Here is a 20,462-nt window from a genome sequence, read left to right on the forward strand (position 1 = left end):
ATCAATACTTAATGTAATATCATCACCATTGTTGTGGGGGATAACTTGTAGTTGATTATCACAACTATTTCCTGTGAGCATAAGAATAGCACACAACCTTCATAATTATTTAAAGTATTTTCAGCAACGTTATTGCCTATTTATAACACTTTAAAGCCAAGTTAAATAACATATAATGCCAATTTACAACTAACCGATTTACAGCAAAATACCAACTTACACAAGACATAATGCCAACATAATATCAACTTAATGCCAACTTAATACCAACTTAATGCCAAATTAATGCCAATTTCATGCCTTGATGCCAACTTACATAAGACCTAATGTCAATTCACTTAAGACATGATGCCAATTTATATAACACTTAATGCCAAATCATAATAGACTTAATGCCAACTCACATAAGACGTACATGATATGTAATACCAACTTTCAACAAATTTAATACCAACTTACATGATATGTAATGCCAACTTACATAATATTTAACACCAATATTCATGAAATATAATGCCAACTTACATAATATTTAATAACCACTTAGCATAAGTTTAATACCAATTTATAATATATTTAACATTCATGAAATATAATGCCAACTTATAACATATTTAACATCAACTTACACGATATTTATTACCAATTTACATAATATTTAATGCCAATTTACAACTTATTTAATACTAATTTATAACAAACTTAATAGCAACTTTTAAGATGTGCAATGCAAACTTTCAACAGGTATACTGCCAATTTACATGTTATGTAAAATTAACTTACAAGAATTTTAGTGCCAACTTACAACAATTTTAATACCAACTTACAACAAATATAATACCGACCTATATTATATTTATTGTCAACCTTCAATAAATTTAGTACCAACTTACGTGATATTTAATTCCAGCTTCCAACTTAAATAATACCAACTTATATGATATTAAAATGCCAACTTACAACTATTAACATATTTTATTTACTAACCTTCATATTGACGTATTATCATTCGATCATCATGCTCGAACTCATCAATTGTTTGAATTTCATCAAAATTCAGTCATATTGACTTAATGAACATTTGATTTATCGAATTATATTAATCAAACAAACATAAGAAGAAAAGATTTTAACATATCTATATCATCCTGCGAAATTGATTTTGCTTGAGCTTATATTACAAACTGCTCAAAATTTATCCAAGAAAACATCCATAGTGTTTCTTTTATGGAGAGAATGTGAATAAATTCGAAATTGGAGCATGAATTCATATTTGAATCTAATGTTTTAGCTATATTTGATCATTAGTCGTTTAATAATTACTTTGCATCAGTTTTCAAGAAGAGTAATAATAATGATCATTGGAGTATGGAAGATTTTTGAAGAAAAAAGCTCTTTTTCTGACTACTGCTGAGTGTTGTGCAATTATTTTTTTTCAAAAATATTAAGGGTAGTACTAAATATCACGACCTTTTTCATTTTATCCCAACCCTATATAATGAATTTCCAAGATTGCCCTTGCATAAATTTCGAACTCAAAAACTGTAACATCTCTCTAAAACTCTCTAAAAACACTATTCTAACTTAAGCAAGCTAAAAGTGTACATCGAATAACAATTGCGAACCAAAACGAGCATGATAACGATTTGGTAAGTAATGAATCGATTCGAAATTAAAAAAAAATTTCCAAAATCCCAGTCGCACAACATGTGCGACCAGACCTAGGGAGAGTCGCACAAAAAGTGCGACTGGACCTAGGCTGAGTTTTGTGCGACTCAGCCTAGGTCCAGTCGCACTTTTTGTGTGACCCCTCCTAGGTCAAGTTGCACATTTTGTGCGACTGGGGGGTTTAGGAATTTTTTTTTAATTTTTTTTTTGAAAAATTAATTCTTTTTATTTATTATAATTATTTTTTAAGTTATTATTATTTATTAAATAATATGGTAAATTATTTTATTTACTCATATATTTATATATATTTTTGTGTTTACTTAAATTATTTATTTATGTTATTTTAATTTATTTTATTATATATATGTATTTTATTTAGTAAAATTTTTTATTTCATATTTTTGTATTGATATTGTTAATATATTGAAATTTGAATTATTAAACTAATTGATATTGTTAATATATTAAATAGTTTAATCTTTTAATTATTATGAATAAATTTATATTTGCAGGACTTTGAAAACTTAGGGGATAATGTAGATTACTCTGATAGATTTGTTACCAATAGGGAATTTGATTCTGTAGATGATTTACATGCTTGGGCTGATGAGATAGCACTAAGAATTGGTTTTCAATTTACACGTGCTTCATATAAACAACAGGAAGGATGTTCTAGAGTGAGTTTGTACTTAAGATGTCACCGCTATGGTAATATAAGGTGTGATTTGCATAACTTAGACAATGCAGCCCGACCTGGTTCCAAAAGTAGGGGTTATGGGTGTAAATTTATGATTTAGGAAGTAGTCGTAAACCAGGGGAATGACCTTAGACGGTAAGAGTGTTTCCTGGTGAAAAAGGAAGACATAACCACCTGTTCTTGGTGTACAGAGATGGTCAAATAAGAGTAAATAGGATGACTGTCGATATTAGGCAGCACATACGAGATCTCAGTGCAATTGGCATGCAACCAGCGTTTATAATGACTTCAATTAGAAGGAATTTTCCTGGTTTTTTTGCTAGTATGAATCAAATTTATAATGTAAGACAGTCAATAAGGAGAGAAGAGATGGATGGTAAAACTCCTCTTCAACACTGTCTTTATATGGCCACAGAGCATAATTATGTAGTTTGGACAGACTTGGATAGTGAGGGGCAGTTGAGTAGATTATTGATTGCAAATCCTACATCTATGCAGATGATACGTTCATGGCCCCATGTTGTGTTGATACACAACGTACAAAACTAATAAGCAAAAGTGGCTCATTTGCGAAATAATTGGAATGATGCCAACCAATCACAATTTCTTGGTTGCGTTCTGTTTGATGCGAGATGAGGCGGTTGTGTCTTATTCTTGGGTGTTGGAGAGGTTGAGGGATATTTTGTAACACCCTCAGAATAGGCCGAACTTTTGAAACACCCTTTATGAAAAACATGAGCCAAAACCTACTCATGGGAGTGTTACCGCCACATCTATTTCTAATAAAATAAATGTAAAGCTTAACGACTAAGAAATAACTTAATAACTTTAAATCCAACAAACAGTCTTACAACATAAGAAAAGACTGAAACGTAATCTGTATCCATATAAAATTTAAACAACTTAAGGTAAAATTTAAACTGAAATACAACCTTAATAAAAGCTATATTTCTAAGTGATCCTCACTCCACGATTCCCACACAATCAATAACCTACAACATAAGAATGCAAGAAAAACAAGGGAAAAACTCCCAAAATCAGAAAATTGAGTAATTCCAACTCCATCCCGTAAAACGATTAAGTTTGAAATTAGTTTAAGAAAATAAAATATAATTAAATTGAAAATAATTTTAGAAAATAATATATAGCTGAGTTTAAAAGAAAACAATTTGAGAAAACAATATATATAATATCACATAAACCAATTTATTAATTTGATGCTTCCTTCGTTCTTTTTTGATCTTCCACATTACTATAATGGGTAGTTTAAAAGTTCTTCCACTTTAGAATACTTTCTATTTTTAGAAAGTTTTTATCCCACTTTTACCCCTTAAAACCCCCCATTTTCTTTTAATGTACCCCTTTTCTTTTATTTATAATTATTTTCTCTCTCATAATTTCAATACAATCATTACTTCACACTACTATTTAATTAAAATAATACTCACTACAATCTCATACTTCCAATACAATTATTACTTGACACTACTATTTAATTAAAATAATACCCATTACAACCCAAAGATTCTATCTTCCTTAATATGTGTGAAAAACCCAAAGTGGAAGATCAAAAAAGAACGGAGGGAGTATTTAATAATGACAAACACATAATCAATTTTTAATTTGATGGAACGAGAACGCCAGTAGACCGAGGCTTTACCCCTATACCTACTTCATCAAAAGGTCGTCACCCCAAATAATTCAAGGCCTGCAGAGTAGTCTCAGAGAACCCTAGTGTGCACACCTCTTCTACTTGGATCACAACAAATAGAAGGAAGACCAAACATTGTATCAAGTATCAGAAATAATAATATCTGTCGACAGCTATACTAACCAAACAGGACAACCTGTTCATCAACCTTATACTTGGATCACAACAAATATAAGAGCTTCATTTCCCTCGTGTTACACTTTACGTGATTTAATATATTTTAATAATTAGTCGCGTGCACACAAACATATAATTTAACATACATTATACATTTTATTTTTTTATCATAGGTTTTCCCAAGAAAAAATATATCTCAAGTATATTCAATTGCAATATTAATATCATAATATTTTTCTCCCAAATTCAATCGCATTTAAAATCATTATTAAAATAATAATATAACTTTCATCAAAATAATAATATTATAAGTATTTCTCTTTCAAATTAAACCGTATCTAATTTCGTTATCAAAATAATAATATAAATTTCATCAAAATAGTAATTATAAATTCAAGTTTGACAAAAATAATAGTAGATATAATTTGAGAATATATAAAACGTAATATCATATAAAATAATGTCATATAAAATCATGCATTCTATTTAAACACATTAATTATCACTTAGCACATAATATTAACGAGATAATCCTAATTAGATGGACATTGAAAATTACTTTGTCACGCGATCCTAGACAACGTACGCTCCTAATAATCTCTGTCTACGAATCCGCTGTCTACACGAGAAAATAATATATCTCAATTTAATACCCCGATCAACCCATCGAAATAAATAAATTAAAAGACTCATTTTCCTTTTATATACTTTATTTAAAAAGAATAATTTAAAACATGTAATTTAAAATTGTAAGAGTAGTATAAAAGAGCAAGGATTTAAATAACATAGTTAACTCAATTTATTATAAGATTTAAAATTGTAAGGGTTAAAAGAAAAGAGAAAATATAAAATAAATAAAAATAAAGAAATCATGATTACTAAAAAAAAAAAAAAAGAGAAAGGTGGGTTTTGATCCCAGGATACCCACGAAAAGAAAGAAGAAAGGGAAGGAAGAGAGAGAAGGAGAAAGGGAGAAGGAAGAACGAGAAGGTGCCGGCCGGCGGTGGCTCCGGTGGCCGTCGTCGCACGTCGGTGGTATCCCGTTGACTGCCGTATCGCCGGAAAACTAAGGTCGGAAATTTGGATTGAAATTGGTTGAACAATATTATAAAGAGATGAAATTACATACCTTTAATATCAAAATCTTGCCTTTTCTTTGATTAAATTTTAAGCAATTGGAAGATGGAGGAAGAGTTTGTAGGAGAAAAAGGAAGTGTGGGTAATAATTTGAATGAAATTAAGGGTAATTGGTTTAATGTATAATAGGTAAGTGAGGTTAGTTATAAGATTTAGAGGAAGAAGTGGGAAATTATTTGTTAATGGGGAGTTATTATTATTATTATTTTTTTAAATTTCTGAAATTTATTTATTTATTTATTTATTTATTTATTTATTTATTTATTATTATTATTATTATTATTATTATTATTATTATTATTATTATTATTATTATTATTATTATTATTTAAACAAACGGATGTTACATATTTACGCCAGAGTTCAGATGCCTAACGTAATTGTAACAGATCGAGAAGAGGGTTTGTCTGCAGCTATTCGTGTTGTCTTTTCAGGTAAATAGGTTTTAATGATTAATTATTGTCGATCTATATACTATATATATATATATATATATCTCAATTAATTTTAAATTTCTGTTTAATGCAGATGTACGACATTTATTATGCGTATGGCATATTGGCAATGACGTGGAGAACATGGTCGACAAATTGTGCGGCGGCAAGAGAAATCAACAGGGGCAGATATTCAGGCAAACAAAATGGAACCCCTTGGTTAACAGTCTGACGATCCCTGAATTTGAAAACAGGTGGGAAGGGATTGTGTCTACTTGGTCGACTAGGAACATGAGGGTCGTGCGATATTTGGCTGGAACATGAATTCCTCACAAAGAGAAATTTGTGCGTGCGTGGACGAATGACTGTTTGCACTTGGGTAACCAGACTACCAGTAGAGTTGAAAGCCAACACTCTTCCTTCAAGTACTACCTGGGTAGCGGTAATAACTCATTTGATACCCTCTTTAAAAGGACACACGCACAGATAACGAATCAGCAATCGAGGATAAGACAAGCTCTGCAGGAATCTATGAATTCGATTTCAAGGACATCGCGACTTAATTTTTTGAGACCGTTGTATCGTCATGTTTCCATATTTGCCTTGGAACAATTGATGATGGAGCACAATCGGATGTTAAACTTGGGGATCTATCAGCAAAGTTGGTGGAGAATCCTATATACAGAATTGGTGCCCATAGCAAAGGACCTGCCCCGTACAGTCACTGAATGGAAATGACAGCATTGTATTCTGCAACAACGTTTCTCAACATTGCAATTGCGTATTATGGCTCCGCCGATGGTAATCCAATGTATAATTGTTTAGTGCTTCCGGTAAGGAGAACAGGGGGAATGCATGGCGTGCGCTCCGATCCCTCAAATATAAGATTCGCTACGTGCCCACCGTAGCTGGGTATTAAACTGGTGTCAACAGGGCCCCCGGGCTAGAGTGATGTGATCAACCAATCCATATCCGCGGACTGTGAGCGCCTCCTCCCCCGTGGAGCCACATCCTCAACCTGGATAACTCTTACGTGATCAGAAGTGCCAGCCGTGCCATACCCTCTAATCTTAAATTGACCGGCATGCCCTCTGAAGAGCGTCCAATCAACAGGATGCTCGACAGACTCATCCTGACCGATAGACTCTTCCCGAGTGACAAACTCGTCGTAATCAGTATCATCATCACCTGAGCCGACCGTATTACTACGCAGGCTAGTCTAGCGCTCAAAGCGACTACGCACATGGTCTAGAGTACTCGAACGTTGGGCCTGACTATGTCTAGCCGCCTGTTCCTACCTGGCTCGCCTTGCAGAACCCGTAACCCCCCTCTCATGGGGATCCTCTCTCAGTAAACTCGGCCTAGAACTATTCCTGCTCAATAACCCTCTAAAAAATCCTTTTCCTTTTCCCTGATTTCTAGCCATTTACTACAATTTTCACATTTTAATTAACTATTAATAAAAAATTAAAAGCATAAAAAAATACATTAGTTATATTCATTTTAATTACACTTACAATATTAATTTAATAAACATTTAAGTAAACTTAATAAACACTTACAATGATACAATCATATAAATTATTCACAACTAAAATAATTCACACATAATAAATAATTAAACAACTGAAATTTAATTAACAACTAAAATAAAATTTTATCAACAATTATTATATTAAAAAATAATTAACAACTAAATTTTAATTAATATATTATTATTATATTAAAAAATAATTAAACATTTAAATAAATTATTTAAATTCAAAACTAATTATTATAATAATATTATCATAATATGATAATATATTAAAATAAAATAATTTATTACAATATTTATTAAATAATAATAACTTAAAAAATAAATTAAATAAACAAAAGGAATTTCAAAATTCAAAAAAAAAATTAACAAAATTACGAGTCGCACAAAAAGTGCGATTGAACTTAGGTGGAGGCGCACAAAAAGTGCGACTTAACCTAGGAGGAGTCACAAAAAGTGCGACTGTTCCTAGGTTTAGTCGCACTTTTTGCGTTCAGTCGCACTTTTTGTGCGACTTGTAATTTTATTTTTTATTTTTTCTAATTTTGAATTACATTAAAAATAGAAATTACCTCGAGTTTTTGTTAACGACTCCTCCTAGGTTCAATCGCACTTTAGCTCTGATTAATTTTATGGGTAGATTTTGTGTTTTTTAAAGTGATAAAAGTGTTATTAAGTGAGTTTGAAGTGTTTTATAGAAATTTTAAAACTTCGTCCAAAGGTATGTTCATCATTTTATTAAAATAATTTAAAATAGGAGTGACGATAAAATGGAAAGGCCGGCGAAAAATAAGAATCGGGAAATATTAAATGGGTCTTAAGCTTGAAGACGTGTCTCAAACAAACAGTCCTTCAAAGAGACTTACTCAGATATTATACTCCGCAAATACTTAGCAAACTGAATTCAACGGATATCAAATTTAACGTCATAAATTACTGTCCACGGTGGCGCTAATCACAGCAGCAATTCAACCGTCAATATCCAGCCATTAGCAATATCAATTCAGCATCCATGGCGATTCATGGAGATTTGGGAGTCTTCGCAACACTATCACCTCATCATCGGACTTATCATCTTCCTTTCAAGGCTTCCTTGCATTCTTCTTCTTCTACTTTTAAGGTCACTTATCCTCTTTTCTTCTTTTCTCTTCTCCATTCTTTTTGCTTGTGTGTTTTTTATATGTCTTTCTATGTTTCGCTGGGAGATGAAATCGATTACTTTTCTGGGTTTTAATGCTTTTGAATTCTGCAAACTTGATTAACCTTGATTCTTATACTGTAATGGAATTGTGTTCGACTGTTCGTATTTGAAGCATTCTTTTTGGGTGTTTATACTAATTTTTCGGACGAAATTGGATATTGATATGCTAACAAGCAGTGTCACGTGATTCGCTAATCTCCTCGCGAATCACAAATTTTAAGAACGAATTATGGTCGATTTTGAGCTATTTTTGGGCAAATTTGAGCGAATCGCGATTCGCAAATTAGCCAACGAATTATGTTACACTGATACCAAGTCATAGGAGTTTGAAATGGGAATTTTGGAAGTTGGAGCTGGGTACTGTACTGTTTTATCAAGTAACCTTTCAATTTTTTTGAATTTTTTTCACAATGACAAATTTTGGGGTATTGTTGTGGCATCCTAAGGTAAAATTTATGTTGTCATGAGTTTAACGAATGCGGAAGCTAGGAGCTAAGGCCAATGACATTTATGACGTGTTGAAATTTTGCTTGAAGGTGTATGCCATGAAGTAGACAATTAGCTAGTAATAAGATGAAACGTGCAAGAAATAAATGGCAAACAATAACACACCAAGTTCAATGAGGTTCACCAACTTGGCTACATTTTCTTAGGCTTGTATTTTGTATTTTGTGTTTTGTGTTTGAAGGATAAAGTAGCTAATACCTCAAACAATAAAAGAAGGTACATTAATGGAGATTATGTGAGATAGGAAGATATGTAGAGAGAGAGAATTACATATAGATGAAATATGCCCTTGATCTGTATCAATACTGATAAATGATAATATGGTTGACAGTTCTGGCTAAGCCTACCTTTCGAGATTTTCATACCATTCAATGAGGTTTCAGTTAGACCTAAATTTCAATATCAGAAACTATCAGAAACTTCATTCCTTTCTTCATCCCACCCCGTTCATTTCATTTTTTTCTTCCACTTAAGAAAATATCTGAAACTTCATTCCTTTCTTCATCCAACATTTTTGTGACCTTCAAGAGTCCATTGGAGGTGCTTCCTCTTTCTTATTTTCTTCTCATTATATTTCCATCCTAAATCTTTCTTTTGTACTCTTCTCTTTTCTTAAATAGGAAGAAGATTAGAGAAACTTGAAGTTGAAAGGGAGAATCAATTTGCCTATCAAAGAAAGGTACACAACCCACTAAATTCATCTTTAAAAAGCTACAATTTTCATATGAAATTTTGAGAATAGTTTAACTAAATTTCTGAATTTTTTTTCTTAAACTTTGAAGTTATGTTTGTTGATTATATGTGGAAGCATGTTGTTGTTGGTTGAAATAGAAGTTACATTTAATATAATAAAGAATTTGGGGTTGTGTGTTTGAGTCTTGTTAGATTATTGATGTGAATGCCATATAATTTGGAATGAGACTATTTGGGAGTTCTTTCTTTGAAATTTCTCTTTAGAAATTCCTGTGAATTCAAGAATGTTGGTGTATGGTCAACCTATGGTGGTTGGTGGTGTACCGGTGGCAGTCTGAGTGCTGGGCTGATCTAGGGAGGCTGGCAGGCTGGTCTGGGTCGTGTCAATTGGGTTTGATGGCTGGGGTCTGTCGGGTCTGTGCTATAGGGTAGTGGTTCATGGGCTGCTGGGTCATCCTTGGGCCAGAAGGAAGGGGGCTGTTGGCGCAGGAAAACTGGGCAGTAGGTGTAGTGTTTTCTTGATTTCTTAAAAGAACAAGACTTTGGGGCTGTCTATACTACTGTGTATCAGCATAAAGTTTATGATTTGCTTGAATAACTTTTGTAATCAAACTAACACAACATAAATCTTAATAACAATAATCTTGATGGAATTAAGGTATATGAGTATATTGGATGCATTCTTAACGTTCTCTTAATTTATTGAGATTTATATGCTAATTTTGGGTTTGAATAAAAGTATGAAAGTCTATGCAACTGAGAGTTATTATTATTGTTATTATTATTGTTGTTGTTATTATTATTAGTATTATTATTAGTATTATTTTGCAATTTCTAGGGAAAGAATTTGTTAATTGCTTTTATTATTTGCTTTTATCTTATCTTTGTCTTGCTTCTTTTATGTCAATGCTACAGTCATTATGCTTCTTTATCCTCTCCCCTTCTATCTATATGCTTTTACCTTCTAGCTTTTGCTCCTCAATCTTCTTTAAAGTCAATACTTCATTGAAGTGACATTGAGCTTCAAATTTCATATCTTCAGAAATACTCCGTTGAAATGGTCTTGAGCTTCAAACTTCATCTGTCCAGGAATACGATGTACCATGGATTCCAGATGTTTCCTCCCTTTAAATTCCAAAGGTTAGAACATAAGAGCTTTCTTCTTCTATTGTCCAAAGTAGAAATAGGTTGCTTCTTGGATATGTTGATTGTACCAGCTAATATGTATGTGATGTTAAAAATCTTTTCAAATAATCTTTGCAGTGATTTTGATGGTTATGCTGATGCTACGACATCCACAAAGGTATTCTTTCCGTTGAAGAATGGTGATTCACTAGGAGAAAGTTTTCAAAATTGCATGTTTTTTACTGGAAGACCTGTTATAAATTGGAGAAAACACAGAATAAAACTAGTGGCTCTCTGTGGGACTCTGATAGAAAGTTCACAAAACGTGTTAGAGAATGATGCTAAGCGTAAAAAAGGGAAGTCTACAGAAAGGGTTATGGAAACATTGCAGTCAATTTCCAACCCAACCATGGCCTTTGATTATTTTAAATCTGTAGCTGGGCTTCCTTATGTTGCCCATACCACTGAAACCTGTAATTACATGCTTGAAATTTTGAGGACGCATAAGAGAGTAGGAGATATGGTTATTGTGTTTGACTTAATGCAGAATCAGATAATAAATAGGAATTCAACCACATACTTGACAATTTTTAAGGCCCTCAATGTAAGGGGTGGATTGAGGCGAGCCCCCGTTGCGCTTGATAAAATGGAATCTGCTGGATTTATTTTGAATGCTTATTCATACAATGGGTTGATTCATTTTCTTCTTCAATCTGGATATAGTAGGGAGGCTTTGGAGGTGTATAAAAGAATGCTTATAGGAGGAAATAAGCCTAGTTTGAAGACATATTCTGCACTCATGGTTGCAGTAGGGAAACGGAGGGATACTGAAACTGTGATGGAACTGTTAAAAGAGATGGAGAATTTGGGATTGAGGCCTAATGTATACACATTTACTATATGCATTAGAGTTCTCGGGAGAGCGGGGAAAATTGATGAGGCATTTAGAATTTTGAAAAGAATGGATGATGAAGGGTGTGGAGCAGACGTCGTTACTTATACAGTTCTCATTGATTCCCTTTGTGTTGCTGGAAAACTGGAGGAGGCAAAGCATTTATTTCTGAAGATAAAAGACAGTTGTCACAAACCAGATCGAGTAACTTACATTACTCTTATGGACAAATTGAGCGATTGTGGAGATTTGGATGGTGTACATGAACTTTGGTGTCAGATGGAAACTGATGGCTATCCTGCTGATGTTGTTTCCTTTACCATTCTCATTAATACTTTATCCAATGCAGGAAAAATTGATGAGGCGTTCACTAAACTAGACATCATGAGGGAACAAGGTATTATGCCAAACCTTCATACCTACAACACACTGATCAGGGGCCTCTTGAGAGAAAATAGGCTAGAGGAAGCTTTAAGTCTGTTTGAGAGCTTGGAATCTTTCGGTGTTGAACCCACTGCCTACACCTTTATTATGTTTATAGACTACTATGGGAAGTCAGGATCATCAAACAAAGCTCTTGAAACATTTGATAAAATGAAAAGTAGGGGGATTGTCCCAAGTCTGGTTGCCTGTAATGCTTACTTGTTTAGTCTTGCTGAGGCTGGGATGCTGAAGGAAGCAAATGATGTTTTTAATGGACTTAGAAAAAGTGGGATTGCTCCAGATTCTATAACATATAACATGATGATGAAGTGCTATAGTAAGGTAGGCAGGGTGGATGACGCTGTTGAGTTGCTTGCCGATATGACAGAAAACGGATGCCAACCTGATGTGGCTGTCATCAACTCACTTATTGACATGCTTTACAAGGTTGATCGATTCGATGAAGCATGGGAAATGTACCGGAGATTGAAGCATATGAAGATTGCTCCAACAGTTGTAACTTACAACATTTTACTCTCTGGATTGAGGAAGGAAGGTAGAGTCCAACATTGTATCAATTTATTCACAAGCATGATGAAAAGTGGTTGTCATCCAAACACGGTTACTTTCAACACGCTTTTAGACTGCCTCTGCAAAAATGATGAGGTTGATATGGCTATAAAGATGTTTTTTGAAATGAGAAACATGAATTGTTTTCCCGATGTGTTCACATATAATACTCTTATCTATGGTCTAACAACAGAAAACCGAGCATATGAGGCATTTCTGCTATTCCACCATATGAGGAAATCACTGTATGCTGATTGTGTAACTTTGTGTACTCTTGTTCCTGGTGTAGTGAAGAATTCAAGAACTGAGGATGCCATAAATATTATCAGGATCTTTTTGTTTGATCCTCAGGATTGTGCAGACCGGGCATTTTGGGAAGATCTAATCAGTGGGGTTATTGTTCACACAAGCATTGACAAAGCTATGGCATTTGCTGAAAGATTATTATTATCCGACCTTTGCAAAGATGACTCATTCTTAGTGCCTCTCTTCAAGGTTTTGTCCAAACACAAAAGGGCACTTGAAGCACGAGACTTCTTTGTAAGGGCTAGGAGCAGTGGAATTAAGGTTACGTTGGAAGTGTATAATATTTTGATTGGAGGGCTTCTGGATATCAATCTTCTGGAGATGGCTTTGAGTCTCTTTGAGGATATGAAAAAAGTTGGTTGTAGCCCAGATGTGTCCACATACAATTTGTTACTAGATGCTTTTGGGAAATCTGGCGAAGTTCATCGGCTCCTTAGTCTTTATGAAGATATGCAGAATCGGGGTTGTACGCCCAACTCAATTACTCACAATGTCATCATATCTGGCCTTGTGAAATGTAATAGCCTAGACAAGGCCATCGATATGTTCTATAATCTTGTAAGCGGAGATTTTTCGCCCACTCCGTGTACATATGGCCCTTTGTTAGATGGATTGGCAAAGTCAGGAAGACTGGAGGAAGCAAAAAAATTCTTCGAGGAGATGATTGATTATGGATGTGAACCTAATTGTGCTATTTATAACATTCTGATTAATGGTTTTGGCAAATCGGGTGATTTGGACACTGCTTGCACTTTGTTTAAAAGGATGCTTAAAGAAGGAATCCGACCCGATGTAAAATCTTACTCAATTCTTATCGACTGTTTATTGACGGTAGGGGAAGTGGACGATGCATGGGATTATTTCGAGGAATTAAAACAACAGGGCCTTGATCCTGATTTAATATGTTACAACCTTATGATGAACGGTCTTGGAAGATCCGGAAGGGTTAGAGAGGCTCTTTCTCTTTTTAGAGAAATGTGTAAAAGGGGGATTTCTCCCGACTTGTATACCTACAATTCCTTGATACTACATCTGGGAAACGCACGTATGATGGAAGAAGCAGGAAAACTTTATGACCAGCTATTGCTTAAGGGCTTGGAGCCTAATGTGTTCACATATAATGCTCTTATCCGAGGCTATGGCATGTCCGGAGATCCTAACCTTGCATATGCTGTCTATCAGAGGATGATGGCTGGTGGATGTAGCCCCAACTTGGGAACCTTTGCACAACTTCCTAATCAGTCTTGACTCTGGAAAAGATAGTTCGGGGCTGAATCTACGACTTCTCTTCATCCTTACCTTAGCAACGATCAGGTACATCAAACTTTTAGCGCCATTTACGTAACTATTGTCGTGTAATGTTATTGAATAATACCTATTCTTCTCTTCCCAGGAAAAAAAACTGCGAAAACTGTGAAGATTCAGGCCTTTTGTACAGCATAACAAGTAATTTGCACTGGGATCCCCTATGCTTTCACTATTACTGTCTTTTCTCCTGGTGAAATTTAGAATTTTGTAGTTCCTGGTATTAATGTATATTCCATTTCCATCTATCTATGCATATATATTTGTGCTGAATTTTTCATAAAATGGCTTGCTTTTCATCAGAAATCGCAGGACAAACCCTTTTAAACTATGTAGAGGCTATGCAGATTTTGTTAACCAAAAGACAACAAAATCGTAGGACATGCCCGAGAAGCCAAAAGTCAACCAAAAGAGCTAGGTGCCAAACACACCCATTCTCCATCATCGTTTTCATCCCTATTTCCTACGTATGTTCTCTATTCTATTTTTTATCTTGATCAAGTGAAAAACCCTTATTGTTGTAAAGAACCCTTGTCCCGTTGGGTGTTTGGATGCTGGCTTTTGGTTTTTGGTTTGTTGGTTGATCAAATAGCCAAAAAAATGTTTGGTCAATGACTTTTAAGTCAGTTGAAAAGCTGCCTTTTAAACCAAAATTAAATAGCTACTCCAGTTAGCTTTTTTTTGTCGACTTTTGGCTTGTTGACCTACTTTTTCTCTAAAAACAGCTAACAACCAATAACTAAATTTACCAAACATCTTAATAAACAGTTGCTTTTTCAGCTAGCTTAAAAGCCAACAAAAACAGCCAATAATTCCAGCTGGTCAAACAAGCCAAATAAAAAAGCCAACAGCTAACTGTCAATTGCCATTTGCCAATGTGTTTTGGGGGATTTTGTTAGTCTCTGTATAGACCAAGAGAGGACCAAAGCATAGTCTTGATTGTTATCCGTCTGTTGTGTCATCCTTCATCTACTGTATCAGCTTCATCATGGTATTCAGTCTGCTCTTTTTCCATGCAACCTGCATACACTGACTGCACCAACCCATACACTGACTGCACTCAGCACCACGAGTTAACACCGTCTTTTCACTTGTTTCGCCATTGGCAGATACACAAACAGGACGAGAATTCGAGAAACAGTTATGAAGTCCCGATAGCACCACATAAACTGCACTAGGCTTCACATATTGATCTGGGACAAACCGCTTCGTTCTTATTTATTTTCTTTTTTATTCTCTTTTTTATTTTTAAAAAATTGTTATTGATAGTCGGCTATGATGAAAATCAGTCGTCTCATTGTGAGACCGTCCGCTTCCAAGAGCGACTGTTAATATTTTAGGCTAGATGTTTGCTGGATTCTTGACAACAGAATGTTAGCGCTATCCATTCATCTATCCAAGCACCTTTTAAATTTCAGAACACCTATTCAACTCGTTCGAGTTAAGGGCTTTCTGACCTCAATCTCTATTGATAAGGGTATAGTTTTTCATCTACTTACCCTTTGCAGATTTGATTATAGTCTCTATGAGCACGATATACTGGGTATGATGATAAGCTTACTCAACTCGATTATACATCCACCACCTTACTTTTGCACTTCATGCCTGAAAATTATAATTGAATCTCGACACTTAAGTTATTGACAACAGATCACATTGGTAAGACTATTTTTATTAGATTGACTCAATGTATATTTGATATCTTAAAGCGATTACTTATAACCTTAAGAGCTACTTTTGTGATAGATCGTCTCTCGGTGAGACGACTTCAAATCAAAGAGTTATATTCTAATAATTGTATTAGTTGGCTATTTAGCCCGACTCACAGAGAGTCCGTCTCACATAAGAATTTGTGTAATTTTAGAGTAATCACTTACAATTTTAAAGTAATCACTTTTTATAGTCTTAGGGTGATTACTCATAACCTTTATTAAATAATTACTTACAATCTTAAAATGATTAATTAAAAAAATAAACTAATCATATGCTATTAAATTATTTGAATAAATTTCCAAAATCTACTTTCTTGATTATCTGATTGATTAAGTGTGTTGAAATAATTATTCTAATTTCCAAAAATACACTAATACTTTAAGAAGATTAATTAATTTGGTAAATTTTTAATTTGATTTCATGTATATATTAACTAATAACTATTATATATAATATAATACATACATCTATATAAGTGTACATGAAAATGGTACAATTTTTATTGTGGTCTCTTTTTAACTTTATTATTTATTTTCTTTAATTCTTATTCATTCATTATTATACAATAACTTAATTGCGCTATGAGTTTCTACCCAATAAAATCAAATTTTACCCATATTTGTGACTCGTATGACCACCTTAAAATGTGATATTAAGATAGAATATAGTATAAAATTGTTATAAATGTTCAAATAATGTTCTAAAATAGAATATAGTATAAAATTGTTATAAATGTTCAAATAATGTTCTAAAATAGAATATAGTATAAAATTTTGCTTTTTGTTTTTAGTGTATATCTTAATTAGATTAATTGGCGTAGAATAATATTATGTTTTAATAAACACCAATATAATTTATTAGATTGTTATTTGATAATATTGATAATAGTTCGAGTTCAATGTAATGTAACCTATTAGATCACGCTATAGCAATTACTAAAATTATGTAGTGTATTTGGATTTTTAAAAGTTTAATTCCAAGTTAAATAATTTTGCTGAATTAGTAAAAACCATTAGATTAATTTATTGTAAGATAGTATAACACTTAATTTTATTATTACCCAATACCATTAACTATTGTAAATAATTAAAAAAAATAAGAAAAGATTTGGGAATTAGAGTATTTTTAAAATAAGAAACCTTTTCAATATTTTATTTATAAAATAGAATTACATGTTTTATTTATAATAGATAACAAATAACTCTAATAACTAATAAAATAATCCCTCACTTTGAAGATCTATCTCGAGTTGAGAAACTCTTTGACCGCACTCTCTAGGTATGCGCTGCCGTCTTTCTTCTCTCTCCAGACCCTTACCATAGTTTTTTATGAGGGGATACACCGGGTACGATGATGATGATAATGAACTAATAAAATAATCCTAACAAACTTGAGTAAAATACTTTTCTAAATTTGAATTTTTTTTCTTTAATTATTTAAAATTTTTATTTTACTACACTCATGTTAATGTGATAATTTTTACTAATGGTTGTGAAATACAGTTTTTAGAAGAGAGGTTTCTAATGGGCTGGCCCATTAGTTAGTTTTTATCATATGAAATGTAAGTTTTTATTACAATAAAATGAAGATTTTTATTATACGAAATTTAGGTTTTTATCATGTTAAATGTAGGTTTTTATCATATGAAATATAGCTTTTTATCATGTTAAATGTAGGTTTTTATCATATGAAATATAGGTTTTTATCATGTTAAATGTAGGTTTTTATCATATGAAATATAGGTTTTTATCATGTTAAATGTAGGTTTTTATCATATGAAATATAGGTTTTTATAATGTTAAATGTAGGTTTTTATCATATGAAATATAGGTTCCTATAAAATGTATGTTTTTATCATATGAAATGTAGGTTTTTATCATATGAAATGTAGAGTGTATGTATATATAATATAAATATATATTATATTAAATGTAGTTTGCTATAGGTTATTTTTGTTATATGTTGTAGGTGTTTATATGTCCACTCCAGTATCCAAAAATACTCACTATAACTAGTTCAAAATACCTACATCAACTATTCAAAATGCATATTTTAGTGAGTAATATACCTACTAAAACTAGTTCAAAACACCTAATAAAAATTATAGTAGCGTTTTTGTATAATTCGAGTACATAGTAAGTGTTTTGTGAATCGGGCTAGTCTCTCAAAAAGACGATTTCTCAATAGACCTGCTAGATGACTTTTAATTTTAAAAAGATTGAAAAGTTAAGGATATATATAAGTTGGATTATAGTTTCTCAAATATATATATATATATATATATATATATATATATATATATATATATATATATATATATATATATATATATATATATATATATATATATAAAAGTTGGATTATATATTTTATATCTATGTAATAAATTAGTTTAAAAAGATTTTAAACTGACAAATTGGTACATGTGGATGTGATTTTACAAAACGTTATTGGTGGAGTTAATTAGGAAAACTTATTCGATTGTGATTCTCGTCCTATGGTTATATATTCTGTTAATGGATTCGTGTTAGGTATAATTTTATCTAAATATATATATTTTTTTATTTCTTGTCAATATTTAAATATTGAAAATATTTTAATTTTCTACATGTTAAAAAGTAAACAATGCTGAAACCTTGAAAAATGTAAGCCAATAAATCAACATATTGAACATTTTTATATATTGTTTGGATATATTTTAGAGAGAGTTGATTACCACAAATAGTAAATAGTAATACATGAAATCACACGCATATGAAACCACAAAAATATTAAAAGTGACACAAGAAAATATCTTTAACCATTGCTTTGTAAGCATGAACTACTTCCCTCAATTTTTTGTCATTACACCGATATTAAATGGTGTAAATAGTCTTGAAAATTTAATTTTAGTTTTGATAAATGAATCTCTTAATATGTTTAATTGTCATATATGTTTTCCTTCGATCAACTTATTTTTTTTATAAAATTCATTTAAATACATTACTATTTAGAAATGTAGCATTATGGATAATAAAAAAAATGATTTTTTTTTTTATTAACATAGGTATTATATATTTCATAAAAATTTACACTATAAGAACTATTTGGACCAATAGCAAACGAATTGTTAATTATATTTTTTAAGAAAAGTGTAATGTAAAATTTCTATAGATATTGTTGTTTTGTGGCTGAAAGTTGATTATGACGTAAACCTAACTTATTTAATAAACAGATTAGATCGGGTCGATCCACTTAATTAATTGGGACAAAATTCTTAACCCTAACTCACTTATTTGGAGATAAGTTTAGGTGGGGTTAGCAGGTCAAAAAATCTCTTAATATGTTAAATTGTCATACTTGTTTTCTTTCAATCAACTCATCTTTTTTTTTTTTTTGCAAAATTCATTTCAATTATACAAATAGTTATAAGTAATCAATTCTAAGACTAGTTCTAAGGTAATCGGATATATTAACCTTGAGAGGTGGAGTCGCTCTATGAAATGGAATTATTTCAAAAGAAATGGTGATAGATTGGGTGAAGACCAAGTCATTGGTCTTTACAGAACATAAAGCTAGGATAAACTGTTAATGAACCAACTCAACTAAAAACTTAAGTTGATGATTGAGACTCCAAAATATGTTACATATTCTAACATAAACCTATGTGACTTTTCTACTATATCCTAAACCCTATAAATAATACAAGTAATGATGCAAATGACTATACTATTATTCATGTAATAATTAATTTATTTTTTGACCTTTTATTATATTGTATTTAAGGTATGTGAATAGGATAAAAATCATTCCTCTAAAATTTTAAATATTTATAATATCTTCTCAAAATCTTTTAATTAATAAATTGTTTATTTCTCTTTTTAAAAGAATGTGACAGTAAAAATACTAATAGCAAGTACTACATCAGAACTAAGGTTTTTTTAAATGTAAAAGTTGAGACAATTATCTCATTTTTTTCCTATTTAAAATCGTTTTTTTAATTACACAATATTTTTTACAGTCCTATCTTTAATCTTAATTTTAATCTCATTACTAACAATTTATCTCTATTTAATATAACATTTATTTATTTATTTGTCTTAATCTAAGGGTGATTGACAATTATGAGTGATTTATTAGTTATCATTTGCGATTAAAATTTTGACATTGTTATATATTCCTATAAAGTAATAAAGTAATTTCTTTTCAAGAGGTAATTAGAACATTTTAGTTTTCATACAAGTGACATGAATACAATTCTAACCATTTGATCTAAGAATTAACTCCCTCTCTCTTAACTTAATCCATTCTCTCTAACTCACCCACAAATAAAAAAAGAGGAGTAATTATTCTAATAAACTCAAAAAAAAAAAAAAAAATTGTTGAAAAATGAAAAGACAAAATATCAAACAATTTTTTTTGGTGAACCCTCAATCACCAAAAA

General features: G+C 31.8%; 1 protein-coding gene across 2 annotated transcripts; it reads left to right on the forward strand.

Annotated features, from left to right (window-relative positions):
* The first annotated feature begins 8,159 nt into the window (after nt 1-8,159).
* On the forward strand, nt 8,160-14,599 carry LOC130818205 (pentatricopeptide repeat-containing protein At4g31850, chloroplastic). Of its 2 annotated transcripts, XR_009043941.1 has the most exons (4): nt 8,160-8,424; nt 10,748-10,845; nt 10,969-14,335; nt 14,415-14,599. XR_009043941.1 is itself a non-coding variant. In XM_057684278.1 (3 exons), exons 1-3 carry the CDS (start codon nt 8,317-8,319, stop codon nt 14,267-14,269), a joined length of 3,507 nt encoding a protein of 1,168 aa, XP_057540261.1. In that variant the 5' UTR covers nt 8,160-8,316; the 3' UTR covers nt 14,270-14,336. The 2 variants fall into 2 exon arrangements, 1 of the variants encoding a protein (XP_057540261.1); XM_057684278.1 differs by lacking the exon at nt 14,415-14,599 and having other exon boundaries at nt 10,969-14,336.
* Nucleotides 14,600-20,462: the final 5,863 nt, after the last annotated feature.

The sequence above is a fragment of the Amaranthus tricolor genome, chromosome 7 (assembly GCF_026212465.1).
Source record: "Amaranthus tricolor cultivar Red isolate AtriRed21 chromosome 7, ASM2621246v1, whole genome shotgun sequence".
Taxonomy (NCBI): Eukaryota; Viridiplantae; Streptophyta; class Magnoliopsida; order Caryophyllales; family Amaranthaceae; genus Amaranthus; species Amaranthus tricolor.